Source organism: Myzus persicae, unplaced genomic scaffold, assembly GCF_001856785.1.
Source record: "Myzus persicae strain clone G006 unplaced genomic scaffold, MPER_G0061.0, whole genome shotgun sequence".
Classification (NCBI taxonomy): Eukaryota; Metazoa; Arthropoda; class Insecta; order Hemiptera; family Aphididae; genus Myzus; species Myzus persicae.
The window spans coordinates 198771-214258 of record NW_019102577.1 but is presented as its reverse complement, the minus strand read 5'-3'; the positions used below and the strand labels follow the sequence as shown (position 1 = coordinate 214258).

Here is a 15488-nt window from a genome sequence, read left to right as displayed (position 1 = left end):
CCCGGCTACGGTCTTGCACTCAAACGTTGTAGCTAAAGTAGTCGCAAAAATGTGAATTATACGACATGGATAAAGAGTGAAAATATTGTAAAAGTAGCTGTACAAATAAGCTGTCAATAAACGAAAAAATTAAATGTAGGTAAACTTATTACAGGTAAATATTATAACTTATAACTCGTATGAGTTTAGTCTTTGCTACATATGAAACACTGTATAGAATTATACATACTTGGGTACCATGTAATCTGAAAATTGACAAAATATGCAACAAAATAACATACCTAAACTTGTACTACGTATAACACAGGTAATATTTTTAATCACATCCATTATCCAATAATGTACGTATAGCATTGTGTGTACCATAGTATCGTCGTAGAACGACCAGAAAAACATGCAAACTCATTTAAATAATGGCTTTATATGACTGTATACAATACTACCTATAATAGCTGCATATTCTCTTCGTCTATCTTCAAATCGAAAACCGACTTTTTCATGATGATATTATAATACAGTTATATTGCACACGGTTCGCGGTTTCCTCTTCGATCCGACAAATCGACTTTGGCAATCTCCACTTTTTAGATTTGCAATCGCGACGTCATTTATACATTATGTATATACATATACAATATGCTCGGGAGTTGGTAGGGTTCGCGCCGGATACTGCGGGTGAACCGTTTTATCGCCAAACGCAAACGTCTCAATAATCGCATAATAAAACGGACGGATTTTTCGAGATCGTAAACCGCTGTCTGCTAGTCGGAAATAACACGATAATAATTGTTATTCGGCGTTGCGACCGGCGGAGGAAATTATGCACGATCGATCGTATACATTTTTCGTTCCGAAATCGGTGTGTAATCGCGTAGGTATATCAGGGGTGGCCAAACTTTTTTTGGTCACGATCTACTAAAAATATACTTCACCATTAAGGATCGACTTTCATAGAAAATTTTTTTAATCATACAGATAAAACTCATTGACAATTTGTTTACTACAACCTCGATTAATTTTCGTACGCGTGTCCCTAAAAATAAATTCTAACATGATTGACTTTGAAATTGTCCGCGTTCGAATTTATGGCCACCCCTGCCGTATATTATTTAGAAATTTATCGGAATCCCCGGTTTTGAAATCTCGACAGTTTTGATGACTCAGTGTCGAATGCACCGAATTAATGCAGCGGTAGTAACCGCCGATTTGTACAAACAATGCGATTACGGTAGACCAGAGACCACTACAGTATACAGCCGTATAGGTATAATCAATCGCTGTTTGTGCAAAAAAAAAACACTCGATAATAGTGTAAAATATACAAACACGACGAGATTGACCCTCAGGCGAGGTGACGGACGGTGTCGTCGACGTATAAATATTATGTACATCAAATTATTATTATTATTATGTAATAATATATACAAAAGGCGCTCGGGATCATCTGTATTATAGAGTGGCTCGGTCGTTTGTCGTCGTCGCGTAGGTATCCCTTTTATCTACGTTATAATATAATATTATTGATATAATAACCCGCTCCGTCGTCTCGGACGATTAATCGTACATAATATAGTAGATAATATTTATACATATATAATATATATATATTTATATGTATACATTATCATATACAGGTGTCGATCGAGTATATTATATATTAGATAGTATATATATACGTGTAACATGCAATATACATATATATGTGTAAGAGGGGCATTGCGAGCGAGCGAGTGTGTGTGTGTGTGCGCTCGTATATATGTTTCTATTTAAGTCTGTCCGCCTTTTCTTCGTGTGGTATAGGTAGCCAGGTATATAGGTACATGTGTATAGTTTTTTTTTCATTTATTCGTTTTTTTTTCTCTCCACCATGTAGTAATAATTAGCGGCGCCCGTCGTGAACGCGTCTTAGTACCTCCAAGATAATGCTACCGGTGCCCAACAATAGAAGAAAACCAATTTTCGATGGCCGATTGAGTGTGTGTGTGTGTAATCTCTCCCTCCCTCTCTGTCTCACTCTGTCTGTCTGTCTGTCTCTCTCTCTCTCTCTCTTCTGTTCTGTGTGTATATTATAATACACGTCGAGCTCTCCTCACGTTGTATATTGAAGTCGACCGCCGCCGCCGCCGACCGAACACTGGCGCCGCCACGCCGGACAACAAAATAATATTAATATTATATATATCATCTTAATTGTGTGACGACGAAAACATAATATTATACGATGATTCGAACTTTTTCCGTCGCTATATATTGTACCTACGTTATGATTAGGTATATTTAAATATATATTACACGGAGGCACTGCATCTGTATAATGAGGTCAATTATTATAAAGTTTGTGTACGAAATCACGCGTAAGTAGGCAGTAGACACCTGCAGATTTCGGTGCAAAAAGTCGTTGAGATAAAAATTTACCTCTTATTAAGTATTTTACGACACAAAATATAGATCACCCAACTTAGTCATGCGTGTGATCGTGGTCTTTTAAAATAAAATAAAAATATTTCGTCGCATCGTGAGCTGCAGTATTATAGTAAGGTACATAATATGTTACTGTTAAATGTGATAATACAGCTTTTAAGATGATAACCAGTTACCTAGTATAGGTAGTATCTACCTAACTAAAATTGTTAGTTAGCTTAAAAACCTAAATTTATATTTTATCACTTCGCCTATAGTTCTTTTTCGTAATATCCAATGGAATGGCAATATGATAAATGTAAAGAAATGTAACACTAACAGGTTATTATATGCAATACACATATCTACCTACTAATTGGATTTATCAAATTAACAATTATAATCATTAATAACATATACGACATGCGGTACCTACAGTAGGAGCGTTTTCGGGATGTATCGTGCAATAAAGGTCTGCAAGGGCATATAACTGTGTTTCATTATAAAGTTTATTAATGAGTACCACACTTATAAATTATAATGCAGTTATTATTTATTAGTTTTGCTGATAAATTTTAATTTAGTGAACCTTGCCACCGGGCACAGATATGAGGATTTAAGGTCCGATCGCCTATGACGTATTTCACCCGGTGGTTACAAATGTAAAAACTTCAACTATATTATTAACAGTTGAGACGAATGGGGAGGATTGACAATATTTGCATAATTCATTCCGTCCGTGGAAGGAAGCGAATTGAATTTGTCATTTGTTAATCGTTTGCCTTGACTGCAATACATCTCACGCCATTACGAGAAAATCGCATTAATAATTGTTCCTGTTTCTCGGCGATTATAATTATTCTCTTACGCGGTTGTAATTTTCCTGCACCTCTTTTTTTTTCTCTAGGCAAGCAAAGGTATAAAATTATTATCATCCAAAAAATGTGTATTTTTCGTAATTACATTTTTCAATATATATAGTCATAATTGTGACTTTGTTTTTTGACTTCATTGTTCCCCGCGAAATTGGCAATCAAAATAGAAGGCGGAGGACGAGTGAAAGTGACTTCTTGGCAAATTGTTTTGGTCCGCGGTGGTATTTTTCTTGGTTAACGAACTACCTACATAACATGTGCAATGTTTAAGCTTTATATATATAAAATAAATAATATAGTCTTCTATGTGGTGTGCACATACCACCATGGTAAACATTATGAAGGTGGCTAAGAGATGCGGATACTTGCTGCCCCAACATCGATCGGGTTTCGATAAACGCTGAACATCGATTAAATCAGTATATATGTATACTGTAATGTGCGTCGTTAACGAAAACATTATTTTTTTTTTGCGATATGATTGTACAATATTATTATTACAATCACCTTTACAAATGTGTATGGTTCAACGTAAACCAGCTTTTTGGAAAATTAATTCTATAATATGATTTTAAAAGTCAATTAACAGGCGACGCTGTGATAACAATAAAAAAATGACTTAAAAAACTAAATGACTTATAATAAATAACTCGTTAGAAATAACATTTCCCATTAATGCCATTTATCAAATTATATTCTTCATATTTTTATTAAATTAAAAAAGCGGACATTTTGATGAGTTTCAAGACAGATCACTGCAGTCGATCATGGAAACTCGGTGACCCCTGATATAGCTTATAGATACCGAAAATCTATAAATACCTATAATATAATGAGATGTTTAATAGTTTTTAAATAAATTATTTTATGTTGTTGTTAATAACCTAATTTGAAACTTTGCAGGCGAAGCGATACATTTGGCCAGAGACTTTGGGTACGTATGTGAAACAGAATTCCCAGCACGACAAGTGGCGGAATACTTGAGCAGGCCACACACGAGTGATCCGACAGAGTCGTACCGAAGAAAAGAGCTTATACATGCCACAAAGTGAGTACCTATACCAATCCAATTCATTTAATTAATAGTATTTAATTCATCGCCGTTTTTTGACCACCTATCGTAAGAAATCCGTTACAATCAATAATTGGAAGCAAAATTCTCAAATCATTGAATTAGGTACCTACTGTGATAAGAACTGTATAACCTCGTGAATCTGCAAAATATACATAACAGCCAAAGAAGGAAGCCAAAAATTCGGTGATAACGATAACATTCCGTTCCAAAGACTAATGGGTATATAGGTTTTTTAGAAACGTTTCTATAATACTTTCAATTTTGATTTTTGAAACAATAAAAGTTGTAAATCCACAAAAATGTACTATTATTATTTTAGTCGAATATTTTTTAGTTTTGTCATTTCAATAATATTATGTACAACAATTCCCTCGAGGTAGGACTTTTTTCGAATTCATTTTCAATTCTCTTATTGTTAATGTTTATCACCAGACACGATATAATATTATGAAAACAACATTTAGGTAATATTTTATATTTAGCTATAATAGTACTAAACAGACCAAAATTTCAAATTTCAAAAGTGAAGGCGCCTAATGGGGCAGTGGTTCTAAGTCTGTAAAAATAAAAATCGAACACTGTGCAAAATGTAATTTCTATTAATTTTTGCGCACACTGTGTATGTTATAAATACCTATATAGTTATATACTATAATAATATACGCCGATCGGAAATGCATAATAATATGTTTTTATTTTTTTTCGCAGACAAGTGACCAAAGAGCTGATGGACCTGCTCAACCAAGACCGTTCGCCGCTGTGCAACACCAGGCCGCAGCACATTCTCGACCCTATCATACAGCGCCCGCTCACACACTTTTCGCTCATATCGCACGGATTCGGCAGTCCCGCGATCGTAGCCGCACTAACGGCAATACAGGTAACTTTTTATTACATTTTAACGTTATTATTATAGTTAATTAGACCATCCCGAAGGGCCTTGTCTCCCCATTGTCCATACAAGCCAGTCATTATTTTCTTTATAATAATATATAGACTTTTTGTCGTCTACGTTCGTATCGTCTTTTTCACTCGGTGATTCTCAACCTGGCAGAGTTTGGCACCCTTGTATGTTTTTGAAAAGTTTCGGACACCCTACAGTAATAATATCGAATATATATAGCGTTTAATAATATTGTAAATTAATTCCCGTCACACTTCGAAAATTATAAAATAAAAAGGTAAAGCTTAAGGTAAATGTACGCAGATATTTATAGACAAATCTTCTACTCTATACATATGCTTTTCAAAACTTCGTGACACCTCCAGCACAAGTTTGCGCTGCGCCCCTGCAGTCGAGAATCACTGCCCTTAACGCATTACATCACGAGCCTACACGACCACGTTTATTCATACTTTTTCTCGTCGTTTCCGCAGAACTTCCTCTCAGAATCGTTGAAGCACTTGGACAAGGTGTACCCGTCCGGCAACAGTCTGTCGTCTCAGCAACAGCAACAGAACAACCAGCTGCAGCAACAGGACCAGAAGCCCAAAGACTTGGTCGGACTGGAGCTGAAGAAGTGAGCCTGGTCGAGGCGGGCGCATCGCGAACCTGCCGGCGGCCCGCAACAGCACCAGCCGCAACCACCGAACCACCAGACTAGGCTGCAGCCGCAACACTCGTACGGCGGCAACCGCGACGATCGCTGTCAGTGATCGACGGCGATCGCGCGCACAGCGTATTAATTATAAAAAAAATAATAATAATAATAATAATATTATTATGTACAATAATTAATATCGGTCTTCCGCCGCCGCCGTGATTTTTAAGTTTTCTGTTTTATTTTCTCATCCCGTGCTCGATACGAGAGATCTAAAACTACTTTTTTTCGTCGGCGCGCGCTCGACTGTTTTAAATAATATTTAAGCAAAAAATATAAAAAAAATAATAACAAAAAAATTGACAAATTTACAATGTTGTATATTAATATTATTATTATTATTATATAGTGATATTACGATGTGCAGTATAAGTTTTATTAGAATATTGTATTGTGCGATATAATATAACGGTACTTGTAAATAATACGATGATGTATTATAATATATATTATATTTTTTTCGGACAATCGGAATTTTTTTTTTTTATTATTATTATTTTTATTTACATGCATAGTTTACGCATTAGGACTTATGCGCGCGTATGTGCGTAAGTGCGTGTTTTTTTAATTTTTATTTATTTATTCTCGTTTTTAGATTATATTTTTTACGTTTTCGAAACTTGTACAAATCTAGAATGATTTCCCGCCCCTTCATGTGCCATCCGTATAATTACCGCGAAACCCTCTCGATTCGTTGATAAGAAAATATTATAATTAATATCAAAACATATATAATTAATGATTATTGTATATTATAATTTGTGTCGTCGTCGCGACTTGTGTTTTATTTTTAATTAATTTCTTAATTATTTATTATTATTATTATTATTATTATCTTGTACGCAAGAACGTTACACGACAAAATATATTATGATTGTGACGTCATCAAGACAAAGAATCAAAATGAAACGTTAAATTAGAAAAAATCAAATTTAGTTCGTAGTAGAATTGACTCGTCCCACGATATCATTGCCATATTATTATTATTATTTGCTCAGGATCATGAAGCGATATTCGTTATTATATTATATGTTATGCTATTATCATAATGATTCAATGATATTGTCGGTGTGTTCGTTTATGAATCGGGGACATATTAATTTTACCAGAGATGAATCATATTTTGTGTTTTAATACGTATTATATGTTTTTAGGTACCTATTATAGTGAAAATATTATTTACTGTTTGACGCTTTTTTTAAATTATAAATTTGAAACAAAAATGGTTTGATATTTGTATTATATATAATAAGAAACGTCCCTAATAATATTATGTAATATGTGTTAATGATGATGACGATATAATAATAATAATAGTAATAATGGTTCAAAGGTATCTCGTGATATTAAGTTTCGATTTGCGTACCATCCCAACGATAATAAACAATAATAATAATAATAATAATAATAATAATTTTAACTATAGTAATTGTTGTACAGCGAGTTTAATTTTATTCTTATACACGTGTAAGTATTATTATATTACATATATATATATATATATATTATAGACAAACACGCGAGTATATTATATATGTATTATAATATAACGGGACTATAATAAATGTACATAATATATTTATAAAAACGAAAAAAAAAACAAAAACAAACAATTGTATCATATTTATATTGTGTAGTTTTTCATTACAATGCTCAAAAATATTACTATAAATGTTATTAAAAAGTTGGTGTGTTTATTGTTGTGTCCATTCCGCTGTTGTCTGAACATCGTCAACACGATAGGCAGACTTATATATTTCCATCGTCCACCATCCATATCGCGCACGTGGCACATCCTTCAAAAACAATAACAAAAAGAGGACGTTTACTTGTTTACTCCAAATTGTGTTTTCTATTAAAAATTTCGGTTGGTTTTTGTTTCCTCTGCGTGTCAATTAGTTCCATAACCTTTCAATTTCTTTTTCAAAAACTTTAATATAATCAAACTTTTATACATTCGTTTGTGTCACTAATATATAGTGTGAGCGTGTCACAAGGTTCACCATCTCTGATATAATATAACAATGACTTTGGGTTTTTAAAGTACTTTAAACTTCAAATGGGAATTACAATTTGAAGATTATATGTACATAAATATAGCCCAGACACGTACGCAGGGAGGTGTTTTGAGTGTTCATAGTTACAAACATCTCAAGTAATGTTTGTGCTTTCTTACGGTTATCAATTATTACAAATACTAGGTAAGGTTGGTTAGTCAGTATAAATTTAATTCTGTGATTTTTATTTTTATTACACTTTTAATATTAGATACATCTAATGTCTATATTATAAGAAAAAAAGTATATTAGGTTTAATGAAAAAAAAATTGGTCTGGTATCATTTTCTACATTTAATTTTCAAAAACTATATGTATTCGTAAAAAATACACACCCTTTATTTCTGTGAACGTCCCACACGCGCATAGACATTAGAATATTTTAAAGCCTTTTAATAGATTAACGGGTCGCTACCTACAGAAGACAATAGTGTGGTCGTTAAAAATTAATCTTTTATTTTTTTTTTAAATAACGGAAGAGAATGTCGAGCAAACGTCATATTTAATGCTAGAAAAATAAATTGATAATACGATAATATAATATTGCTGTCTGCCGTCACTCGTCCGCGCGATGGAAGTTTGATTTCATCAAATTTGAGGGTGCCAAAGAACATTTGTGTGGCATTACCGAGCGTCACGTGAAGTCCTGAAGAGCTTCTGGTTTCACCGTCCAGCAGCCCAACCGGCGCCTGATGGCCGCCCATCGGCGTCGGTACGACGTGGCGTCCAACTTGGCCTGCGCGTAAGTGACTTCTCGGCCGTCTGCGGTTCCTCCGTCACCGGCCAACAGATGTCGACACGCGTCGAACAGCGACTTTTTGCACAGCGCCGACGAACCGGTCGCCTTTCCGTCCACCGCCTTTTTCGTCGCGCCCTGTTTTCGGCCGTTCACCAACACTTCGTGACGACTGCGACGAAACCGAGAAACCATATAGAGTTATCATTATACGTTCAGACGTTGTTGATGATATATTATCGAATTAATATTTAAAATTATAGGCTGAACTTTAATAAGCGTTAATTCGAAATCTGATTTTTGGACATTTTCGAGTATACCTATCGCCTATCACCGTGCAATGTGTAGGTATTATAAACACCGTATCTGTAAGCTGCTCTAGCACAATAGAATACTATTATAATTGAATAGATACTTGGATTTTTTTCAAACTAATAAGGTCGGGTGGATTGAGTGTGAATCGAAAAAGCACTAAATTGTATGTTTTTTAATCACCTATGCAGATAATTGTTGAAGGCTTGAATAGCTTTAAATGTGATGAATTAAAACATACCTATAAATTATAATATAGTATATTTAGGTACCTATTATGTAACGTTTTTATTATGGAGATTATCATTGATTTGTATTTGTTTAAAACGTCCTACTAGCCCCATTCTCTAGGACAAATGCAAAATCTAGGTAATCATTTTGTTAGGTACACAAATTATATAATTTATGATATAGACATGCGGCCAGCAAATAAATTAATGAAAAAAGATACAATTTGGTTTTTGTTTCATCAAAGTATCTAAAATCTCAATGTATTTAAAATTGACGGAATATTTAAAAAATATATAATGATTTGATTTTATTGTTTGAAGTATTAACAACTATATTGAAAATAAAAACAAATTATTATTTTAAAACTATAGCGCAAGAACATACTTATACATAGTTTTACAGTACAGTCAAAATGTTTGCCAATATATTGTACCTACTGGTTATAAAAATAATACAGTTTTCACTCACCCCCCTGACACGGTCGTGCCTCCTACCCTTCCGCCACCGCTATCATCTTCCCACCAGACCACACTGGACGGACACGGCTTGCAGTCAGCGGCCATGCGATGTTTGGCATGTTGGAATTCCAAAGCAGAACGCGCCAGGCGGAGCGGTGGAATCGAAGGCGATCGAGCGTCTTCGTCGTCAGGGCAGTTGGCTCGTTCGATGACGGCCCGGCGCAAAGCCGGCTCAGAGTAAGGACAACCACCGCCAACAGTCAGCGACGACAAGTACACCGGTTCGATGAGCAGCGACAACAAACCTCCCTAAAACGAAATTTCCAGGCACTATATTATCAGGGTTCGCCGAAGACGACTTTTAAATTAAAAGTTATCACTCCTATTAAGAAGAGAGAATGGGAAGTGGTTATTTAGAATACGGTTTAGACTTTATAGGCTATGGGCTCGATGTTTTTCTTTTTCACCATACGGAATGTGAATATTTGAAATTTATTTTTAAACTTTTTCAAAAATTGACAGGTTTAAACTTATAAAGATTAGGTATATCCAGAATTCAAAATTGATAAAATAAAAATAAAAAACAAATAAATGAACATACAATAAATTTACCAACACTAATAAACGATTAGAGTACTGAAATTATTAATGTTAAAACTTAAAATGATTATAATTTGACTATATTATGAACTAGCTAAATTACCCGGCGTTGCCCAGAAAAACTACTTTTAGGTGCAAAATACTGTGGAAGCAAAGTCTTTTTAAGTATAAATTATATCATTTTTTAATGTGTAGCCAAAATATAAGCCAATGTATAGCATATATGCGTCTCAATTGAGGGCAAGTTTCTAACAACTGGCAACGGTTTAAACTGTACGGCATGATGCCGTCTGGTAATATTTACAGAAATATTACCGAATATCATGCTCACATGTCCCTTTATACCACGTATGCCACACCTTGTGAAATTTACGCTGCTTCTGAAATATACCTGAACCATTAAGTGCTATACAGAGATGCCATACATGTGATAGGACAGTGAAAATACAAAAAAACACGAACCGTCTCCCTCCACAGGCAAAGCACGGTGAGGAACCATGACACCGCAAACGTCGATGAGCTCCATGCTAACGGGATAACAACAATTATAATAAAATAATATATACAATTATAATTGTAAATATTTATGATGTTGGAATATGTCACGCGTGTCCGAACTGCTGGTAGTACGGCGAGCAAATGAAATGAATATTTGTATATGTATATTGGTGTACGCGCGATGCATGAGATTATTTTTATCGATAAACTTCTCGGACAAAAAGGACAAGTTGCAGGTAGCGGGAAACCCGCGGGCCTACATGGCCCATGAGCCAGTGCCGTGCAGCACAATAGGTATTGACTATTGGCGATGAATAATTATAATTGTTAATTACTCCACTAAAACGCAACATTTTTTAAAATCCTTTCTTAATGCACGGTGAAAATATGAGGAGAACTTCTATTTCAGATTTCAAGTTCATACGTCACGAAGTTTTTGAGTTACAGCGATCAATATCTAAGCAGTGGTATTTGGATTTTACATGTATAGATAAATAATAGCTAGGTAGTGAAATTAACCGTTATCAACAATTATGAATTCATTTTAATTTATAATGTACAGGTACGTCTTATAATTTAAAATCCAATCATTGTCTACAATACCCATTTTGTTTAGCTTTATTATTTATAAAATAAAGTATTTTTTAATAATCCTCCAGTGGGTACATGCAAAAGTTATACAACCATAGTTGTTGGCTTAACATTGCTGATTTCAGGTCAGCACAAATAAGCGCCCAACTTATGGGTGACAAATAATTTTGTAACTATAATAATTTATGTAAAAACCGATTTTTTTGACAAACATTATATATTACTTTAAAGCGGTTATACGGTCAACCATTAAATATATTAGCGTAAGAAGTGGCTTAAAAGGTTCACCATCTCCATAAAATAGCAGCTAGAAGTTGTCCTTTTCCGTTGCCACTGTGTGTGTATACTGCCTACATTGTATAGGCGTATAACTTAGAGTAAATTTGTACCTGTACGCCCGACGAGTGCCACCTCAGCAATTTGTCGCTACACGAGACGGACAACGTCCGGTCTCCTCGTCCCGGTTTGGTCCGCACAGCTCCGATCGCGTGATACGCCGCACCCGGAAGTCGAGGATCCTGCCTCGTCTCTACGCTCAGACATTTAGCTCCGGTCCGGTGTATGTCGTCGTCATCGTCGCTGTCGGTCTTGCGTCTTTTTGCTTCCGGTCCGACGCCATCGTCGTGCACGTCCGCCCTTTTGCCCCCGGTTTTCGGAAATATCGAAGCGTCACCACACGGCGTGTGACTGGAGAAAAAGTGGAAAGTCACGCCTGGTCGCAACGTCAGTGAGCATGGGCGAGCCGAATGGTTTTTCGTTCCGCAATCGTCGTCGGCAATCGCCGACCTCAGCACAAATATCGACGAACGGTCTTTGCAAGCCGCTTCGATTTCTTGGATGAAATAACGCAACAAAGCTCTGCGTGCCAAGACCTGAAATCCTCGGGTACATCAATTATATTTTATATATTATATAGTGGTTAGTTTAGGATCCCATAAGATAAGATTTTAGAGGTCAACCATTTCTATGATTGATTTACTTGGCTCTCGATAGTGCCACATTGGGTATATACATAAAAACAAATACTAATAGTTGAAAAACCAATAAATTTTCTGATAATATTAGGAGGGGGTGGACCTCACGGCTCACACTCGTTATTTTAAATCAACTACAGTTTTGGCGAGGGCTATATAATATATCCATCACCGAGTTTAACCCTATGCCATATGCATATTAATAGCAGTCTTCGTTTTTCGACTCACCTCGGCATGACTATCGTTGACCACAGTGCCTTTGCCGCATAGCTTACTAGCACCAATGCACTTGGTGCCGGTGGCCAGTGAGACGACTTTCAGCGAGCCCAAGTCGTTCTCAGCCTGTACGACGCCTGATAAAAGTGTCCACTGTTTACCAGACAACGGTTTTCCCTTGTCCGGCAGCCGATCGAATTTCTCCAGACACAGCCCGGCTATCCGGTCAGCGAAGTCTTCGGGCAGCTGTGGAACGAAAACGCATATCATAATATCATATTATTATAATATACTGTTACGTATTATTTGTTCAGAAATAGTACAGTGTACAGACACTATGCATACTAATAAACTGAAAAAATTTTATAGTTCTAAAATTCTATAATGAAAACAGATACCTAAATCAATAAATTAATTTGATTTGTTAGCTCATGTTCTTATAGTACATTATATAGGTTGTACCGATAAGTAAGTGATTGTATAGACGCAATAAGTGTTTTGTTAAACACATACAAGGTGTAACAAAATTATTTTACTTTAAAAACAGATATAATATATAGACTAAAAAGTTAGACTATATAGGTACCTAGACTATATTTTTCGTAAATTTATTTTTGGATATTCTATAGCCCGTCAAACAATATCCTCCGTACAAGTTAGTACCTATAGAAGTTACACTATAATATAAATTAATATAAATTATTCAATGACAATTAGTGTTTATTAAATAAAATTTAACCTTAATATTGTGATTCTAGATTTGAGTTTACATATGTTGTATGTAATATTGTAATTTGTAACTATAAACATAATATAGAAAAATCATTGCAGGTTAACTTATGTTTTCGAATGTATAAAATATAAATTGTGTATAATATGGTGCACATATTTATAACAGGTAGCATGTTAAGATGTGTAAATTATTTATAAAAAGTATTATTCCGTGTTATATAATTTAAAGATAAGTATAAAGTTTGGGAATTCTCGATGGTTTTTACTAAAGAGCATTAATAATATTATTAAGACTCTCTACTTTTGACGATATTTAAAATGTTTAAGCGAGATGTGAGCCAGAGAGGAGGTTTCATGACAATTAATCATTGATATTAAACTAATATGTTTAATATCTATGCAATTAATATGAATACATGATCAAAAGTTGTTGATTACACAACGACAACGGCTGGCATAGTCCATAGATAGCACAATTCGAACACGTTCAACCATCCGAATTTAATATACCTACCTTCCTATAATAATATGGTATTATACTATTATGATATAAATTAGTATTTAGAATCATAAAATATTCATAATAAACAATAATTAATAATATTTTACGCGCCTATCGATTATCGGCTTAAGAATGTTAACAACAAAACACTGATAACACGCTCGCGCGGTAACGTTATCGTTATCACACACAGAAAAAAGACCGAGGACGCGCCACTGAAAATTCGGAACGTTTAGAACTTTTGCCGGATCGATTTTGCATATTGAGCTTTAGTGCAAAGGCATACAGTTTGATATCGGAGGGCACCTAACTATTGAGTATACATACCATTACTGAACTGCTACGATGACTACAACAGACTGCTGGCAACGAAACACTCGTCAAATTGATCAGTCCACGAGAGGTCGAAACGCAAGTCAGGCTTTAGGTGAAGATAATCCAGAGCATAAGCAACAGCTATCGTTTTGAAGTCTTATTTTTCTAGTGGCGAACGGCAGCCATCGGAAAATCGGACAGCGAACTAGTTATACTAAATACATAATTTATAGTAAAAACAGTATAAACTGTCAAGCTGATCGCACATGTCCATCACTCTTATCATTATTTTGTGGTATTATTACTATCCAGAATCCATATATTCCGGTAGAAATAAGCGCGGACTTAGACGGACTGGCTTCGAAACAATTTCGAAGAACCTCAAGGCTCAAATATCTCATGTAGTCATATCTATTGTCTGGTGTTATGGAAGTAGGTAAGAGGGAACGTACTTGTTACCAGCGCGCATGGTGATTTAATTTTAAACTACGGACTAGGTGATGTCATGATTGTGGTGTACTTACCTATTTTAATAATTGTACTGCCATACTTAGCCGAAAGGCAGTAAGTGACAATATGTGATAAATGAGTTTATTATATGAAAATATTCGTTATTTCAATGAGTATTTTTGTTCACCTTAGCAAAAATGCCGTATTTGCAATAGATTTTATAATAAACGTGACAGTACATATTATACGTATTTTTTTAAATATACAAGGGATACCAAGCAAACAGGCAGTATCAAACATATACAAAGCAAAACGGCAGCAACTGATCACATTATACTGTAATTATCCTTAGTATGACGTACGGTATTTTCCCTAGGTATTTATAAACAAAATAATTACCGTAGCTGACAACTATATAGCATTTATTATTGTCGCAGAACGTAGAAAAGTTTAATAAACTGTCAGGTTTACCATGGCTATAATAATTATAGTAATGCAATCCATGAAATATTAATGTTATATTTTTTCAAAACTTTGGAGCATATTATGGTGGTACAAGCCTACTCACCACTTTCGATGTGTCATGCCTGTAAATGACAGTACTTGTTTAGATTTTGTTATTTACAAATATTGTACATTGTACATTATTATTACCTATTTATTAAGTTTCATTATCACGATTTTTGATTTAAATATTTAATACGATTTGATAAACTAAACAGTAAACACGTTATAAGCATAATATATATCATGAGAAAGTTCATCAAGTTTATATTACCTATAACATACAAAATACAAATGATTAATGACGTTGAATGTCAATTTATTATATTACTAATTTTATTTATTTTATTATTGTTGAATTA

General features: G+C 34.6%; 2 protein-coding genes across 6 annotated transcripts in view; one reads left to right on the top strand and one right to left on the bottom strand.

Annotated features, from left to right (window-relative positions):
• Positions 1-7143, top strand: part of LOC111032597 (transcription factor AP-2-epsilon) — a 119384-nt gene extending 112241 nt beyond the window's left edge. For all 5 annotated transcript variants that reach the window (XM_022312983.1, XM_022312981.1, XM_022312982.1 and 2 more), the window contains 3 exons: positions 4179-4323; positions 5059-5230; positions 5728-7143. In XM_022312983.1, coding sequence (XP_022168675.1) covers positions 4179-4323; positions 5059-5230; positions 5728-5874 — 464 coding nt within the window. In that variant the 3' untranslated portion in view covers positions 5875-7143. The remainder of the gene's footprint in view (positions 1-4178; positions 4324-5058; positions 5231-5727) is intronic.
• A 424-nt stretch (positions 7144-7567) lies between these two features.
• On the bottom strand, positions 7568-14607 carry LOC111032610 (tRNA-specific adenosine deaminase 1). Its single transcript, XM_022313002.1, has 6 exons — positions 14185-14607; positions 12636-12869; positions 11823-12305; positions 9755-10053; positions 8636-8915; positions 7568-7747 (listed from the first exon to the last, which is right to left on the bottom strand). Exons 1-5 carry the CDS (start codon positions 14185-14187, stop codon positions 8642-8644), a joined length of 1293 nt encoding a protein of 430 aa, XP_022168694.1. The 5' UTR covers positions 14188-14607; the 3' UTR covers positions 7568-7747; positions 8636-8641.
• Positions 14608-15488: the final 881 nt, after the last annotated feature.

Excerpts from the sequence above, each read along its gene's own strand:
- LOC111032610 (XM_022313002.1), bottom strand. Across the intron at positions 12,306-12,635 it reads TCAACGATAGTCATGCCGAG|GTCTTGGCACGCAGAGCTTT; the intron begins GTGAGTCGAAAA and ends CGAGGATTTCAG. Across the intron at positions 8,916-9,754 it reads GGCACGACCGTGTCAGGGGG|TCGTCACGAAGTGTTGGTGA; the intron begins GTGAGTGAAAAC and ends GTTTCGTCGCAG.